Source organism: Labrus mixtus, chromosome 15 (assembly GCF_963584025.1).
Source record: "Labrus mixtus chromosome 15, fLabMix1.1, whole genome shotgun sequence".
Lineage (NCBI taxonomy): Eukaryota > Metazoa > Chordata > Actinopteri > Labriformes > Labridae > Labrus > Labrus mixtus.
In genome coordinates this window covers 8,723,379-8,740,748 of record NC_083626.1, presented here as the reverse complement: position 1 = coordinate 8,740,748, position 17,370 = coordinate 8,723,379, and the positions used below count along the sequence as shown (strand labels likewise).

At 42.3% G+C, this 17,370-nt stretch overlaps 1 protein-coding gene across 1 annotated transcript in view; it reads left to right on the top strand.

Moving 5' to 3' along the window:
* Window positions 1-17,370, top strand: part of LOC132990302 (copine-9-like) — a 66,596-nt gene that overhangs the window by 35,138 nt on the left and 14,088 nt on the right. Inside the window, exons 7-13 of the mRNA XM_061058475.1 lie at window positions 8,061-8,124; window positions 9,379-9,482; window positions 11,243-11,347; window positions 13,839-13,880; window positions 14,186-14,261; window positions 16,721-16,774; window positions 17,007-17,068. Coding sequence (XP_060914458.1) covers window positions 8,061-8,124; window positions 9,379-9,482; window positions 11,243-11,347; window positions 13,839-13,880; window positions 14,186-14,261; window positions 16,721-16,774; window positions 17,007-17,068 — 507 coding nt within the window. The remainder of the gene's footprint in view (window positions 1-8,060; window positions 8,125-9,378; window positions 9,483-11,242; window positions 11,348-13,838; window positions 13,881-14,185; window positions 14,262-16,720; window positions 16,775-17,006; window positions 17,069-17,370) is intronic.

The following is a 17,370-nucleotide window of genomic DNA, read 5'->3' as shown; positions in this document are numbered from 1 at the left end:
GGTGCATGCTGCAGCCCCACACGACAGAGGTGGACCCACACAGTTTTGCATTTTTAATCGTCACATACTACCATGTCGTCCCTGCTCTCTGGCCCACGACAAAGACACCACAACGTCTCAGCTCTTTCCTTCTTTTCTCCCTTCTTTGGCATGTGTTGGTGTCTTCTCTGCTCATTTCCTGATGCAGCAGAAATGTCTCTAAAGCCCTGTTTCCACCAAGCGGTCCGGTTCAGTTCGGTTCGCTGAGGTAACCATTTATTGTTGTTTCCACCTTCAAAAGTTGGGAATGGTACTAAAATAAGGGATCTGTACCATCCTACTTTTTTAGTACCCTTCTGTTAGGGTACCAGGGGTACTGATCAGACCCTAAAGAGTCCCTTTTGTTTACTGTGTCCCTGTTCTTCTTCTTCTTCGTTGAGCTTAATTAAAAGCGGGCTACACTGTGCTGCTGTGATGTCACACTATTTCATAGCTGACGCGGCTATCTCCATCTGGCTTACACTCCGCTTACCAAATAAGGGTACGGTTGGCTGTGGAAACGCCATCGAAACAATACCTCCAAAGTGGCGCTGAACTGACGTCACCAACTACACGATCACGTGTCTGACAAAGACAATTTATATCCGTGGCGCTCTTTCTCGGTCTGTAAATGTATGAAGAAATATCTTTGTGTAGTCAATTCTAAAGCCCCATTGTGAAAATCATCCTTCATTGAACAGCAGATGCAGTTACACAAAAACTGTTGAACTTCCAACTGGCAACACGTATCTACGACTTCCTCTTGAAAACCAAAAACATGTTTGTAGTTGGCTCTGCAGGAATGATCTGAGGATTTGTGTTGTGCTTGCCAGCTTTGAGCATCTTGAGTATTAAAATGTGATAAAGTTACAGAGTCAGGCAACGCTAACCTCATCCGTGACCAACAGCACTTGTTGGAATAACAGTCGGAAAATACAAACCATAAGTGACCAGAACGCTGTGCCATTAAACATACCAGACCGTATAAAAAACCAAGCGGCAACCTCTTCCTCTAAACATCTGCCATTAAATCAAACAGCACAAAGACGGGCTAACTGACTTCTTTTAATAACTGAACGCTTCTGTGTGAACTAAGGCCGTAAAGTTGTACGCACTTCCCACTTGAAGCCCACTGAAAGTCCCGCTGCCAAAGTTAAAACCTGCAGGAAACAGACGATCAGGCTTCACTGTGGACATGGAAGAGACGCCATTATCCATGTTGAAGGTTATTATGCTTTTAAATCCACCTTTGAAGCTACTATATAAATGTTCAAAAGTGAAAACTGAAACTTTAAAAGGTAACATTTAAAGCTCCTGGGAGGGACGTTCCGGTTGTGTTGATTATCTCGACCTCTTTGGATTTAACGGGACATTTTTTTTTATCTCTTTGTCTTTTCTTGTCCTGTTCTGTATATGTGTAGGAAGTCAATAACCTCATCCCTCTCTATTTTAAATGTCGCTCACAATGAACCATGTTCTGCTATTTTTTTTCAGCAGCATAGCCTACTTTTAATTGCCTTTCTTGACATCGACCGCTCTGCAGAGGTGACAGGCATGAAAAGAAGCTCTGGAGAATAACCAGTTTGTTTGTGATGCTCTCGATTTCTTCTGTAGCTCATATGGAGGTTTTTAATTTCATTAAGTTTCATAACCACACGGGAGCCATGTGTGTGTGAGGACTGTGCTGTTTTTGTGTGATGGAGTGGGGGATCATTGCAGAACACTAAAAGACAACAACATGATGATGGAGATAAAGTGTTTATACTCTCCCAATGAGCTACACTTTAATTGTTTTAGTGTGGCCCTGAAATAAAAGGACACCCAACAGATAGGATAACTGAGTCAGGACTAATTCGCGATGAAGAGGGACATGCGCTGACTGAATAAGAAATGAGTTCAGTGGTTAGGGGGTTAGCACAGGGAGAACGTGGAGTAACTGATTTAAAGGAGAAATTAGACTTTTAAAGGTTCACCGCCTCACCGTGCATCACCGGTCTATGTGGAGCTGTCTCTGCTGGATGTTGCTGAGAGGGAATGCGCGGTGAAAATCCCCTCACTTTGACACAATCTGCCTGTTCAGCTTTGTCAGGGATCTCTTCCAATGTTCTCACCTTTTCCCTGTGAAGCACTTTGTTACTCTTATCTAATACGGCTGAGGGACCGATTTTGCGTTACGCAGCAAGCAAGAATAGTACAAACAAACAAGTCATAACAAAAAAGGAAGCAGAGACAGAATCATAGAGGGTTTTTAACCTGTTCATCAATGCAGAATAACACACACTTTATCAGTGAAATCACTTTCTGCACAACAGAAACATACAATTAAAGGAGCTGTATCTCTGACACCTAGTGTTTAAAATGGGTACTGCAGTCCAAATTCAAACATTGTAGAGAGCTGTCTCCTCCCGCCCTCTCCTCTCTAGAGTCGATGCTCACGCAGGTTGCCATGTGGTGAACACTGAAGCTTCAGTGTTTATCCAGCTCTGCATGGGTCTGTAAACCTTTCTGTGTTCTAACCTCTCTCCATTTTTCAAAAGCATCTCCAATATTGATTCTAGTTTGAGCACGTTTCTGCTCGTGGAGCTTATTAGAAACATGCAGAGGCTTTTTAGGTCGGGTACAATCACTTCTATCTGAACCACTTCTCTTGCCCGCTTCCATCGCTGCAACACCTGTTGGTTTGACCTGATAACTGCTCTCATATCTGACAAACCAAGGGGTGTCCAAAACGGTTGTGTGTGGGGGGGGCCCACATGTCTGATCATATAGTAAGATCACTTTATCATTTCATTCAGTAGATATCTTACTATTGCTCCTTTAAAGACGAGATACAAACATACACACAACAAAGATTTTAAACTCCAAACACAGGATTTCAAGGCTCTTCAATGAACTTTTGATCCTCGATTATACACGATTGACTTTTGTAAAATACAAAAGTGCTTCAGTCTGACCCTCTAAATCTGGAGCCCTGTAACTCATATTTGATGATTTATATTCACTATTCAGAGCGTGGTTGAGGACAGACACAGTGTTGTTGACCAACCTTCCCATGTTTGGATCTTCACATCATCATTTTATTCTGCTTTGTTTGATCAGAAATCAAAGAAAATGAACGCTGAAAATTCAATGTTTGATAATGCATGTTAGTAAATGTGCACATTCCCAGAAAAAGAATACGGGCCAGACATGCTCATGATTTGCGCTCTGTGAACTTTTCAAATGACGGCTATGATCCCGAGCTTTACCAGTGTCCTGCGGAGGGATGCTTCTTCATGTCACTTCATTCATAGCAGATGGCAGCTTAGCCTTGTTGTGTTTCCCACGAGCTGTTTGCAGAAACACAAAATGGCTCACAGCTGCCTCACTGAGACGATGTTTTAAGTGGCTGTTTGGGGTTGCACAAATTCAAAATCAGAACACATAAGCTGTCTTTTTTTTTTTTTTTTAAATAAATTGCTGTAAGCTTGAATTCTAAGATGCCAACACATCTTGAAAACAGAGCTCTAACAAGTCTCTGTGGCCTGGAACGTGTCTCAGGCTAAATACTTGTAATTTTTAACAGACGATATGTCATTAATATTCTGTAGTCAGCGAGCGGTAAGGGCTCGGACAGATACTCCAGATTCCAGGCCTTTCTTTCGCTGGCGGGTTGGACTCACTGAGTGCATAAATTCATGAATAATTCTCTTATTGGAGCTGCCTTTCACAGCTGGTGGGCAGCAGGAGCGAGAGAATCCATCCAATGTGAAACTACCTCAAGAAGATATCTGAGGGGAGAATTTGCACGCTGTGTTTGGATTTTACTTTGTTTTAGTCAATTTTTCTTCCCTCTTTGCACTAAAAAGCTCCCTTTTTCTTTTTCCGTTCCCTCTCCCTCCGTTGGATGTCACGCTCCTTCTCTCGTTCTACAGTATCACAGAGGATAATAAGTCTGTGGTGCTTTGATGGGGCTGTTATCATGCAGTCTGTCTTTTTGTTGTGACACTGAGCTGGAGCACAGATGAATGATTCAGGGTCAGCGGACGGCAGCTCTGCCTCCTGGCCTCGCCTCAGGCGCTGTGTTTCCAAAAGCTTGGATGTTTGCATCACAAGGACAGAAATGAAAATGACTCTGAAAACATGTTCACACTCTTCAAATTCAGAGTGAGGGCACTGCACATGGAAGGGTGGCCTAGCAGTTTGGGGTTCGGCTGTGCTCAGGAAGTGACCTGGCACCTATTAGGGTTCCAGTCCAATTTCTAGACTTGGTCCGCACTGGAACTTGAACCTGCAACCCTCCTGTTCCCAACCCATGTCCCAGCAGACTGTGTGTGTGGCCTCAGGCAGAGGTTTCCAACTTTTGGTACGGTTAAAATTCAAAGTTAAAATTGTTGAGTGTACAGTGGTTTCATTGAGGATCTAGGCCATGGAGGATTGTATCGGTACATTAGGCTGGTCCCACATCGATAAATAACAAGTTAGAGACAGAAGAAAAAGAAAACCTCAAAGACAGTATAATTGAGGATGTAAAAAAGAAATGTGTCTGCAAATCAAAATCCAGACGTGATTGTGACAGAGCCAAACAGTTTGACTTGTTCGTCTGTGGAGCTGTCAGCTGTGAATACAATGAACACGCCTTGGTTTTCTTTTTACTTTGTCTCTGTTCTGTTCCAGTCTGAAGTTTGATGACGGATGAATCCGCTAAATAGAAACGTGTTTGATGCTAACGATGTGCCACAGAGTTTAGAATCAACTTTATCAATTAGCTGATGATAAGGACGCGTCTGGCTGAATAATTCAACAGACTTCATTGTTAAATGAAATGTTTTTAATCAGTGTTTGAATGCTTCATAACCCAATCAGTGACTCGGCGAGTTAGCTTACTCAGTGTAAGCTAACCAATGCTAATGTTAGCAAGTTCTGCAGTTATAGTAAGAACAACACAAGCAAGGATCTAGAGGAGGAAAAAGTTCAGATTTATCATCACTGTGAAAGAATCATTAAGAAGGTTTAAGACGGTAGAGAGCAAAACAAATGTTTCTGAATGACTGTCTGGCTTCAGAGGTTTGCATGAATTGACGATTCATGGAACTGAACAGGGAACTAAAGGTAAAACTTTAGATCGGGGGTTCCCAAACTTTTTAGCCTGCGACCCCAAAATAACAGTGGTTCACTTTGACAAAAAACATTATTACTTATAGAACTCAATAGATAAGAAAATACCTTATTCTGAGTTTCTCTATTGAACATTCAGATCACCTTAGATCACTCTCTGATAATGAATATGTCCAGCTGGACGTCTGACTGAAGTTCCAGTTGATGTTCTTGACACCAAAATCACAAAAGTACATTCGACAATGAAGTAAAGTGGGTTGGGGAAAGTCTGCGTGGAGAGGCTGTTGTCCTCGGAGCGAGCAGTCCGGGTTGGAATCCGTCCTGTGGCTCCTTTCCTGCATGTCATTCCCCAATCCGTCTCTCTATAATTTCCAACTCTATCTGTTTTGTCTCTCTAATAAAATGCTCCAAAAAATCTTTTAAAGTTCACATATTATAGAAAATCCTCTTCATCATGTTCCTCTAACTCTAACATGTGTCTCTAGTCTGTCTACGAACTCCACAATGATGAGAAAAGTCCATCCTCTCCGTCTTTTACCTGCTCCACTTTTCAGAAAATGTGTGCTCAAACAGGCCGTTTGGAGATTTTTCCTTCATGACATCACAAAGGGCAGTAACCCCTCCCCCAGGTGGGTGACACTCCCACAGCTAGGTGTTAGTTCTGCCCTCTGAGTCTGCCTTCTCACCGTAAACAATAGGACATGGAGCGAGAAAGACCGAGTACACCCAAGTCCTTCCAGAGAGGGGGACTTGGGTGTCTTTCTCTCCCCTCATCCCGATGTCATTATTTGAATTTCTCCCTGAGGATTTATAAAATATTTCTGATTCTGATCCATCTAATCACTCCTTTTTCATCCTCATGCGTCATTTCTTCCTCTCTTATCTTTCTCCTCCTCCATCTCCCTGAGCCCTATCATGTGATTCTGGAAAGCATCACGAAGCAGCAGCCAAGCATTTCATACATGTCATGAAGTTACCCTCCTCACCCCCCCCCCCCCCCCCCCCCCCGCCTCATTCACAATCTTCTTCATGCTTTCCTTTTCCTCTGAGTCGACTCCACACACATTCAAATGTTCAATTTCTCCCTCTTTTGTGAAGGCTCAGTGAGCTGTTCTTTCACCACCCTCACTTCAGTCTCACAAACTCAAATCAAAGTTTAAATAAGAAAAAAAAAGGAAAAAACTCTTCACAGACATTGACCTTGAATGAAAGGAAGAATAGAAAAGAATGACGCCGTGTCTGAGGGTAGGCGCTCAGTGAATCCCCAACAAACCAACACACGCAGTCAGAAGTTTAAACCCACTGATGCTTTGAAGGTTATTCTAGTTAAACTTAATTACATATGTGACTGTGTTTAGTGCTCAGTGAGGTCAGTTGTTTATATGGTGCTTTATATATCAAGTGCTTTTTTATTGTCGTTCATGTGACCTCCGTTAGAGATGAAACTCGATCCAAGTCAGGAAAGATTAACATGACATCATCAAAAGTGATTTTTGTTTGAGTCTTCCGCCTAAGGATGCCCAATCCTGCAGAAACACTGTGCTGCAAAAGCATTAATGCAGCAGCGCCCCGTGTAGACGAAGCACGCCTCCTTTCAATTCTTGGGGCGTGGGTCCACTGACGGTGCTTTTTGTGCTGGCCCCGCCCACTTTGGCTCATTGTTTTTAGCGCTCAGCGAGTCCTCGGCGTCAGGTGTTTTATTTTGCAGTGCTCGCGGCGCTCTGAGTTGAAAGCAGTTCAACATTCAGGGCGATGCCTCAATGTCACTTAGACCAACTCACTGACCAATAGCAATCAAGAAGGGGCGGGACTTCTGATATCAGCTTTGTCAACAGCAATGGCGGAGAAGACGCTAGTCTGACTCGTCTTTTCAAATGAACAGTTTCCAGATGTAGAGCTTCTACTGATGTCAGGACGGCTTCATTAACATTGTTCTGGTGTTTTCTCACTGAAATGTGCCTTTAATAAAAGTCAATACAAATCACACACAGCCATTAAAAACACACCGAGGGAAGTGGAGGTTAACTTTTGTAACCTAGCAACAATAAGCGCTGTTGAGAAGCGCTCTGAAATTGAGGTTGTGAGTGCCGGCAGGAGAAGAAACGTGTCCTTCCATTGTAGTCACATCTGTGATGCCTTCAAGCTCGATACTTCAAACTGTGGTCAAATTGAGTTGCAGAGCTGCAGGCTTCTCGAGACCCATTTGATTTAATAACTTCATTTTTTTAATGTTGTTGTGGTCGAGGAGAATAGCTCAATGAAACGCTAACTCTTTCAGAAGAGAACACGAGCTTCCTGTGGGAGTAAATAAAATGAAAGAGCCGATGTGCACGAGAGAAGTGCTACCAAGATGTTTTTAATGTCCACAAAAGTAATCTTCCTCAATCGGACAACGGTGACTTTGTTTCCTGGATCGAGTTACTGAAGTTTATGCAGGACTGAAAATGTGAACTTCTTCCTGTAACTATGACGATCTGCAGCCTGCACGAGCTGTCACCTCACAACAACAACAGCTCAGAGCTTTGAACGACATCTGCTTAACAGTTGCATTATTTATGGCCTTCTTCTCAATCTCTCTCTGTCTCTCTCTCTCTCTCTCTGTCTCTCTCTCTCCCTTTCAATCTCTCTCTCTCTCCCTTTCGATCTCTCTCTCTCTCTCTCTGTCTCTCTCTCTCTCTCTTTCTCTTTCTCTTTCTCTCTCTCTCTCTCTCTCTCTATCTATCTATTTCTCTCTGTCTCTCTCTCTCTCTCTCTCCCTTTCGATCTCTCTCTCTCTCTCTCTCTCTCTTTCTCTCTCTTTCTCTTTCTCTGTCTGTCTGTCTCTCGCTCTCTCCCTCTCTTTCTCTATCTCTATCTCTCTCTCTCCCTTTCTCTCTCTCTCTCTCTCTGTCTCTCTTTCTCTCTCTCTCTGTCTCTCTTTCTCTCTCTCTCTCTCTCTCTCTCAGTGGGATCCCGGGGAAGAAGTGTGGAGTCATTATCTTTGCTGCGGAGGAGCTCAGTAACTGCAGGGTCAGTACACACACACACACACACACACACACACACAACCAGACATGCAAACAATATAGGTTTTGCTATTTGTTGTTTTTCGGGAAGCATTTTGTTGATGGCACAAAAGCTCCATATTTATGAACATTTGAATGAACAAATAGTCATATTCGCTGGTTTGAATCGTTACAAACCACTCCTAAACTCACCTGCTGCGCTGTCATTGGCTGGAGGAAACACACCAGCTCCCCGCCCAGAAACGTCCCAAGATGACCAAAACAAACCAGACCATGAAGATCCAATGAGAGGCACAGTCACCACCACACATGTACGGAGGCCCAGAAGGGACGATGGAGCAGCTTTAATATAAGTCTATCTTTTATCTTTCGATGGGTTTAAATTGAGTTTCAAGTTTTCCAGACCTGAATCTAGGTGACTTTTCTCTTCCTGTATCGCCGTTCCCCCTGCCACAATAATATGTAAATGCCAACCTGGCAGTCAGATACTAACAGAACTTCCTATGCTTGTGATTATGTGTGTGTGTGTGTGAGAGTGTGTGTGTGAGAGTGTGTGTGTGTGTGTGTGTGTGTGTGTGTGTGTGTGTGTGTGTGTGTGTGTGTGTGTGTGTGTGTGAGTGTGTGAGGTTGTCGGCTCCAGAGACCAAAACATTAACACGCTTATCTCGGTTGTGTTTACCATCGTTACTCTGGGAGGTTTTTCCTCCTGACAAGTACCAAATGCTCTTTAGATATTTTGATAGGTGTGTGTGTCGGTGTGTGTGTGTGTGTGTGTGTGTGTGTAGGTTGACAACCTCTATCAGTCAATAACAAGATTAGGATTCCCATGATTCCTTCCTACTGGAGGCGCTGACTAAAAGGCCTCATTAGGGGCAATTTGTCTATCTATCCATCCCTCCTTATATCCATCCAGGCATGTCAACACCGGAGCAGGAATCACATCGTTAACTGCTGAAACACTTCATTCATATGTATGAAGCCGTTCCCTCTTCCTCTCTGCCCGTATTAAAATCACTTTCTCCCACGTGTAATGTCTATCATTTAAATAAAACACTCACTGTAATCAATGGATGCGTCGCTCATTACGTTGTTCCGATTCCTGTAGAGTCTGATCCACGTTTACATTGAATTTTAAAAACCACCTTTATTTCCAAAAAGAGTCCCAGTTGTTCTGCAGAAACATGAGCACATGAGTTACTGACATGGACATGAAGTTGCATCACAATGTTTGTATCGATGTCTCTCCTCTCTCTCTCAGGACATCGCCACCATGCAGCTGTGCGCCAACAAGCTGGACAAGAAGGACTTCTTCGGGAAGTCGGACCCCTTCCTGGTTTTCTATCGGAGTAATGAGGATGGAACGTGAGTTGGAGCTCACATGGTGAACTTATATGTTCACTGATAACTTTTACAGCAAACTGTTGTTCCTGGAATTATAATAAAAATAATCTGAATTTTTCAGATGTGTAGAGATAATGTTCCACTCATGCTGTTTCCCCTAACTTATTGTAAATTATACAAGAGTTAGTTTGACCAAGCAATCTGATTGGACAGGAGGCATTCCTTGATTGACAAGATGATATGGGAGAACATCACTGGGACTTTTCACGCTGTGTATCACTCCTCCTGAACCACAATTTCTGACTACTTTAAATTTGCATTCACAGCTGACTGTTCTCTCTAAATAACACCTGAAGTTAGGGACATTCTCTGTCATGACTGTCTACAATGGGTCTAACACCCGAGTCCCACTGTCTGTGATGTTTTCAGAGTTTTCCGAGTCCTGTCTTCAGTTTGTTTACATTGGTGGGACGGTCGGCTGACTCCTCCCCTCGTGTATAAAAGTTGTTTAATTGAGGGACTAGAGAAAAGAAGAATAACATACTGTACTCACTGCTTAACTGTGTTTCTAGATCACGCTCATTTCAGGTAAATTTACATGCAGTGTGAAGATACGAGCATGATAGAGATCGCTAGCATTAGCATGCTAACACAACAATGCACCAGTTGTTTTGGTTTCGTGCTGGTGCTCAAGGGTCGACATCTGCTGGATCAAAAAATCACATATAAAGCCTTTAAAGATTTGATATGTTTGACAAAAGTTTTCTCTTTCCATACGTCAAACTGGCAGGCAGAGGCACACATTCTGTATAAGAAAAGAAACAAATAAATATAATTTATATCAGGGGATGAAGCAGGGGGACATTTTTCTGGCACAACTTCACCAACGATGCAAGAAGAGAGAAAGTCTTGAAGAGGTCATGAAGCTCCAGCAACACTTGTAGTATGAAGATCGATGTCATTAACAAATGAGACCGACGCGTTTCAGCTTGTGCCCTTCATCGGGTGACATTTTGACTCTATTTTTCAAATGCAAAAAGAAAAAGATCTACCTGTTATTTTATATGTTTTAAAATCCCTGTAGAGTCAACTTAATTATCAGTTATTTATTTCATTATTTTTTTTTTATCCCAAAAAAAGACCTGCTGCTCTACGGTGACTTAGGGACTGCAGAGGGTAGTTATCGCTTCGGGCCATTTCTGAGTGGATCAAATGTCCCCGCAATGCAGCCTGTGTGGATTCTGTGGCACCGCTGAGTGGATACCATCTGCAGCAGCTGTGCTCGCACTGGGCGTCCCGATGAGTGTGAAGTGGGATGCTGATAAAAATCAACAACAGATTGCATCACATTGTCGCTGAACATCCGTCTGCAGAGCAATGTGTTTGTTTCCTGCTGCACGTTTTCGATGGGTAGAGCGATCATTTGCAATTTTTTTTTTAATCATCTGATCTTCCCGTTTTTTCTTCTACATATCACTTTTTTTTGGGGGGGGGGGGGATGATATGAAACCACACTTTGAAGGCTTATCTCAGAGTTTAACATTCTAACCTTATTTCACTGCTCTGCCTTGAAGAGATCTGTGGCAATAAAAGTTGATGTGCAATCCTGCCGTGCCTCCCAGATATACCTGAGCGTTTAGAAAAACCTGTGAAGCATTTTGTAGCATTGCAGAGGAAGCTCCAGCTAAGTGACACGGGGTAATATTCACAGGAACAATGTGAGCCATATAAAATGTGCCGTCCCTCTATTAACTTCACGTCTGTGCTTTTTTTGCCGGCAGGTTCACCATCTGCCACAAGACAGAGGTGATCAAGAACACGCTGAACCCGGTGTGGCAGCCCTTCACCATCCCTGTTAGAGCGCTCTGCAACGGAGACTATGACAGGTCAGGAAACAAATTTGCAAATCTATGTTGTGTGTCCAAAGTGAGAGCAAGTACAATGTCATTGTGCGGTATAGAGAGAGAAGCTGTGTAGACGTTAGACAAAGCTACATGCGTCTCTGCTCCTGGATAAGCAAACACATTTTCTATAATTAAGTGAAGTAGGGGAACAGTTAAGCAGGCTCTTTAGTGGATGACATCACCTGTTGCTGGGGCGGTCAGAATAATGCCAGCAGTCGGTCATGCTGTCCCAGGGACCAGCACTGGTGTTATTGAGACTGACTCAGTGTTAAACAGCATTTTTTTTTTTTAAACACTCAAATCCAGGTTGGAATGAGCTGAGTGCACGGTGATACCCACTGTGTCTGTTAGTGTACACAACCATCCCCACAACCACCGCCGTACTCATTCATGCACGGCCTGCTCCGACCTCCACCTCAGCCGCAAGGAAGTGTGGACAAAAGGAAGGCGAGGAATACAAAGGAGTAATCCTTCCTGCATCTTATCCCATACATGTATGCTCTTTTGTAATGCGTCTCGAGATAACACTTGTTATGAATTATGGCTACGATCATATACGTCATATACAGAGGCGCTGGTTGTCAACAGACAACTACTTGAGACCTCAGACCAGCAGGGGGCCCCTGAGGGCTGACAAACTTAGAATAGAATAGAAGTTTATCTATAAAGCACATTTCATTACAGGTAAGCTCAATGTGCTTTATATTGAAGATTAAAAAAAACATAGGAATACAAGAGACAAAGTAGCTGTTTCAACAATCATGAATATGATACAAAAATCAGATTAGGGACAAAACAGTAAAAAAAAACAAAAAACAAAAAAAAAACACTTACACATACCCACATATACCCAAAGAATAATTATTGGTATGCTTGAGAGAATAGATAGGTTTTGAGTTTGGCTTTAAAAGTAGAGACAGTTGTGATGGACCTCAGGTCAGCAGGTAGTTTGTTCCAGAGAGAAGGGCCACAGTGACCAAAGGACCCCCTCTCCAGACTTTGATTTGATTCTTGGAATGAATAACAGACCTTCACCTGATGACCTGAGAGCCCTGGTAGGGTTGTAGTGTGTGAGCAGGTCAGAAATATACTTGGGAGCAGAACCATTGAGTGCTTTATGGACTAATAAAAGGATTAAACCAACTTAAACCAAAGCAATCGCCCAAAATGTGCATGTTTTGCAACGACAGTAGGAAACCTCCCTTAGGGTGCCCCATCTGACAGCACTCACTCTCTTTCCCTGCTAAACGTTTCATGCATTATTGCTGTGAAGACCAAAGTTTGACAATGAAGTTAACATATAACAGTGAAGAGGAATTATCGGTCTATAGGAGAGAAAAAAAAGAAACAGGAAAAGAGAGGAAGAGGAGAAATCGTTGTGAGACTCCAGACATGATGGTGATGGACGCTGGTTGGAGGGCCCCCCAATTAATTTTTGCCTAACAGACTCTAGAATCGCCACTGGTCATATACTTTAATTAGCATGCAGAGAGCATGTACAGAAATATTTCCCGTCTACGGTTCACACAGAAATGTTTTCTCTTAGGGTACAAATCAATGTCCAAGTTTTCTATTTCTTACCTGCAAGTTCTTGTCACAGTTACTAAAAGTGTTGAAGTTTGCTGTGGGGTGGCTGTGGCTGTGGCTCAGTGGTAGAGTTGGTCGTCTCAGGTTGGAGGTTTGTTCCCCAGCTCCTGCAGACACACGTTGAAAAAGTCCTCGGGCAAGACACTGGACCTCAAATTGCTCCTGAGGGGATAAAGCCTGCTGTGTGTGAATGAGATAAGATAATACTGATGGACACTTTACACATCAGCATGGCGTTTACAAGTTTGTTTAAAAGCGCTCAGAAGACTGCAAAAGCGCGACACAAGTTCAGGTCCGTTCACCATTTACTTAAACTTTTTTTTTTTAAATTGCCGACAGTAAAAGACCGCAGAATAATTTTCTATTAAAGACAGAAAATAATAGCTTTTGGGTTTTTCTCTGAGAAGCACGATTGCAAATCCCCCCACTATCTATGCTAATGACTTTGCATAAACCTAGCTGTGACATTTAAACCAAATGAAGATTCATGTAGCCCAAACAACAAATACAATACACATCCTGTTGCTGCTGCATTAGAGATGTAAATGCTCGTGTTCCTATTTTTTTCTCTAACTCTTGAGTTATAATGAGATTCACAGTCTGGTAACCATCCGAGCATGCATCATGGAGCTCGTAAATTCAGAGTTCATAATATCGGCCCGTACCTGCTGCGCAAATAATCCTCTTCAGAGCAACTCTATTGTATCAGTGAATGTGCAATTACTCTGTTCCCAGTGTGATGGAGTGGAAAGAGTTTTTTTTTTTTATTTGGATAAATGAAATAGAACTTCAAGGTCTTGTTGAAATTGAAGAGGGTTGTTCTGGTATTTGAAAAAAAAAGAAAAAGAAGTAAATCTCGGTGATAAGATGTCCTTGTCTGTTGCAGGACGGTGAAGGTAGACGTCTACGACTGGGATCGAGATGGAAGGTACGAGGATCTCACTTTCACCAGTTTCACACATCGATGTTTCACATTTCAGAAGGATGTTAAATGTGCACTCTGTGGAGAATGACTTGGAAGAGTTTGAATGTGCCAGAAAACAACTCGATATGCAGCGAGGAGGGAGAGAGAGAGAGAGAGAGAGAGAGAGAGAGCTCAGGCAGGAAAAACAAAGATAGAGAAAGTGATGTGGAAAGAAAAAACAGTCAGAGACGTGACCATTCATCTCAGATTATAAAACGTGTGTTTCACTACCTGCTCCTCTCCTCTGCGGGGGCGTTGTGTGTCTGCAGCCATGACTTCATCGGCGAGTTCACCACCAGCTACAGAGAGCTGTCTCGGGGGCAGAACCAGTTCAACGTGTACGAGGTGAGCCATGACACCGGGGGCGGTTCTGTTGTTTCTCGCTGCTTCTGTCGTATGACACATTGTGTAACTCCGTTTTAGGAAATTCTGGATGTTCACCTGCTGGTTTCTCAAAGGCTGAGAAACGTCTAACACGCCTGCAGAGGCTTACACTAACTTACTCTAAGTAATGAAATACAACTGAGCGTACATGTCAGAGGGGATGACTGATACTGTAAAGCTGCTGCATTCAAATGTGAATGCACATTATAATTATGACATCATACACAAGGACAGATTAACAAACAGGGACACCGATGTACTAAGAAAAAGAATCTCCTGTTTTGTTTTTTGTGATTTTGGTACTTTAATTTGACACAGAATAAGAAATGTGTTTGTTTAATCAGATTGAATCTAAATCCAATCTATGGAGCCCCTTAAAGAAGGGGTTCTCAAACTTTTTTAGACCATGGACCCCTTTCAGGTGAGACATTTTTCCAAGGACCCCCTCATTATCATAACTTTGATAAGCATATATTAATACCATGTAATAATGTACTATGTTGGACTTTGCAACGATAGAATTAGGCTACATTTATTCTTTTCAAGTAATTCATTTTATAAACTTTGAGAAAATGTTGGCTCCGAGGTGTTTTTTGTTTTGAGTTTTTTTTGTTTGTTATCGTTGCGCACTATGAAGTGACAGAAATGTCACGATCATATCAGAATTGATCTAATGGCACAAAACTAAAGTGGGCGGGAGTATTGGACAAAATAGCGGATTTTATTGGTGCAAGAGGTCCCAGTTTGTAGATACGCTTTTTCAATGATATAACACACTTTTACAATTGTTTGTAAACTATTCCGCGGACCCCCAAGCTATGGTTCGCGGACCCCGCTTTGAGAATCACTCCCTTAAAGGACATGGGTAGAACAAAAACGTCTTCTAAGAGTGCACAGAAAACTTTGTTGTGAGCACGAGACAGTTCCCCTTAATGACGAGAAGGTATTATGTACTTATGTGAAAGGTTCTTGGAGTCACTATAAAGTTTGCACCAGAGAGTTTCTGCCACTCTACCTATAGGATGAGCGTAATGACCTTTAGCCTGAGATTTTACAGTTTCATGTGCACAAACTGTCTCGTAAGAATGGAAAAAAACCTTCTTGTGAGGACAAAATATGTTAGCTGTTAGAAAGCAAAACTGTACCCTGAGCATGCAAAACCCTTTTTGTGATGATGCAAAACATTCTTGGGAGAATGCAATGAGTTCATGAGCGCACTTAAAACCTTCTTGGGAAACTCACGACGTTCTTGTGAGCATGTAAATCCTCATCTTGAGCTCCAAAAACTTTCTTTTGAGGACGCACAAATTTCTCATGACAAAGTAAAACCTTCTTTTGAGGACCAAAGTTGTCATTGTTAGAATGCAAAACTGTCTCGTGAGCAATCGAAACCCTTTTTGTGAGGATGGAAAAACCTTCTTCTAAGCATGTAAAGCCAGTTTGTAGTCAAGAAAAACCTTCATGTGAGGACGCAATACTGTCTTGTGAGCATTAAAAACCTTCTTGAGAAACTCAAAATGTTCTTGTGAGTTTACTTAAATCCTTATTGTGAGCTCGAAGTACATTCCTGTGAGCACAAGACATTTCCTTGTGAGCATGGTTTTAGTCCTTTCCTTGTGTGAACACAAACATAGCTTTTTAGTCCGTGTCCCTTTAGAGACTTTTTTTGTCGTCAAAAGGTGTAAAACTGGACTGCTTGAAAGGATGCCATTCATGTTTTAAAGATGCACTGAAATAGGATTCTCCCTTTTTATAGAAGGCTTTATTTACTCTAATGATACTTCCCTGTAGTGCACATGTAACCATTTCTCTAAAGGAAGTAGCCCTGCATAAACGTCCTCGTATGGTCCGGTTTTCTGAATTTAGAAGTTTACATTCAAACGTTGTTGTGTTTGTGAGCAGGTTTTCTGAGCCTCAGTGAAGCTACAGAGAGAATGTGCATGTGTGTTTAAAGTTTACTGTAAAGTTCACAGGTCGACCAATAATGTGTAAATCTAAAAAAAAGGTTCATGTACACAATGTCATTTAAAGTACGTTCAATTTTAAATTATTATCTCCGGGGAGAAGCAATTAATAATCCTTTTTCCAGAAATCATCAAAGTCTCCTAATAATCATCTTTTCTCAAAGAGAGGGGAATGTTTAATTATCAGCTTGGTAATGACAGTGGATGGATGGACGGATGGATGAACAGTTTAATCTCTTAACCTCTCAGATTCCATTTTTATCCTCTCTGTCATCTTTGTTCACACAGTTAAACATCATATCAGTCTCAATTCATGAAGAGGGCAGAACTATCAGGAATGTACTGAATTATTCATGTTCATTATTAAACATCATTTCAGGGTATGAAGTGGTTTAACAAGAGCGCTCTCAGTGCCTAACTTACTCCCCCCCCCCCCCCCCCCCCGATCACCGGCAGGTTTTAAATCCAAAGAAGAAAGGCAAGAAGAAGAAATATGTGAATTCTGGAACTGTGAGTACACCCACCTCTGCAATGTCATTGCTTATGTGATATATTTATTTTATATATGAAGGTGTCGTCACCTCTTACATCTGCTTCTCTCTCACCGACTCCTTTGTCGGCTGGTCGCCTGCTTGTCTTTTTCCTTCTCATCTACCTGGCCCTGGTCCTTTTTCTTTTCTCACTCTCCTCTTCTGTTTATCACTCTGGATGTGTGTGTGTTTGTGTGTGTTGTGTTTGCCAGGTAACTCTGCTGTCCTTCAAAGTGGAGTCCGAGTATACCTTTGTGGATTTCATCCGAGGAGGGTGAGTGGAATAATAATGAGCCTGCCCTCAGAGTCAGTGTCAACAGCCTCCATTTTGGTTGTTTGTCTCTTTGTGGGGCTGTGTGTGTGTGTGTGTGTGTGTGTGTGTGTGTGTGTGTGTGTGTGTGTGTGTGTGTGTGTGTGTGTGTGTGTGTGTGTGTGTGTGTGTGTGTGTGTGTGTGTGTGTGTGTGTTTGTTGTGTTTGTGTGTCGATGTATCTGAAGATACTAGATTGAATTTCCCCTTTTTTCTGCACCACACAGAATTCATATGAGCAACATTTAGCAGGAGGTTTTGCATGGG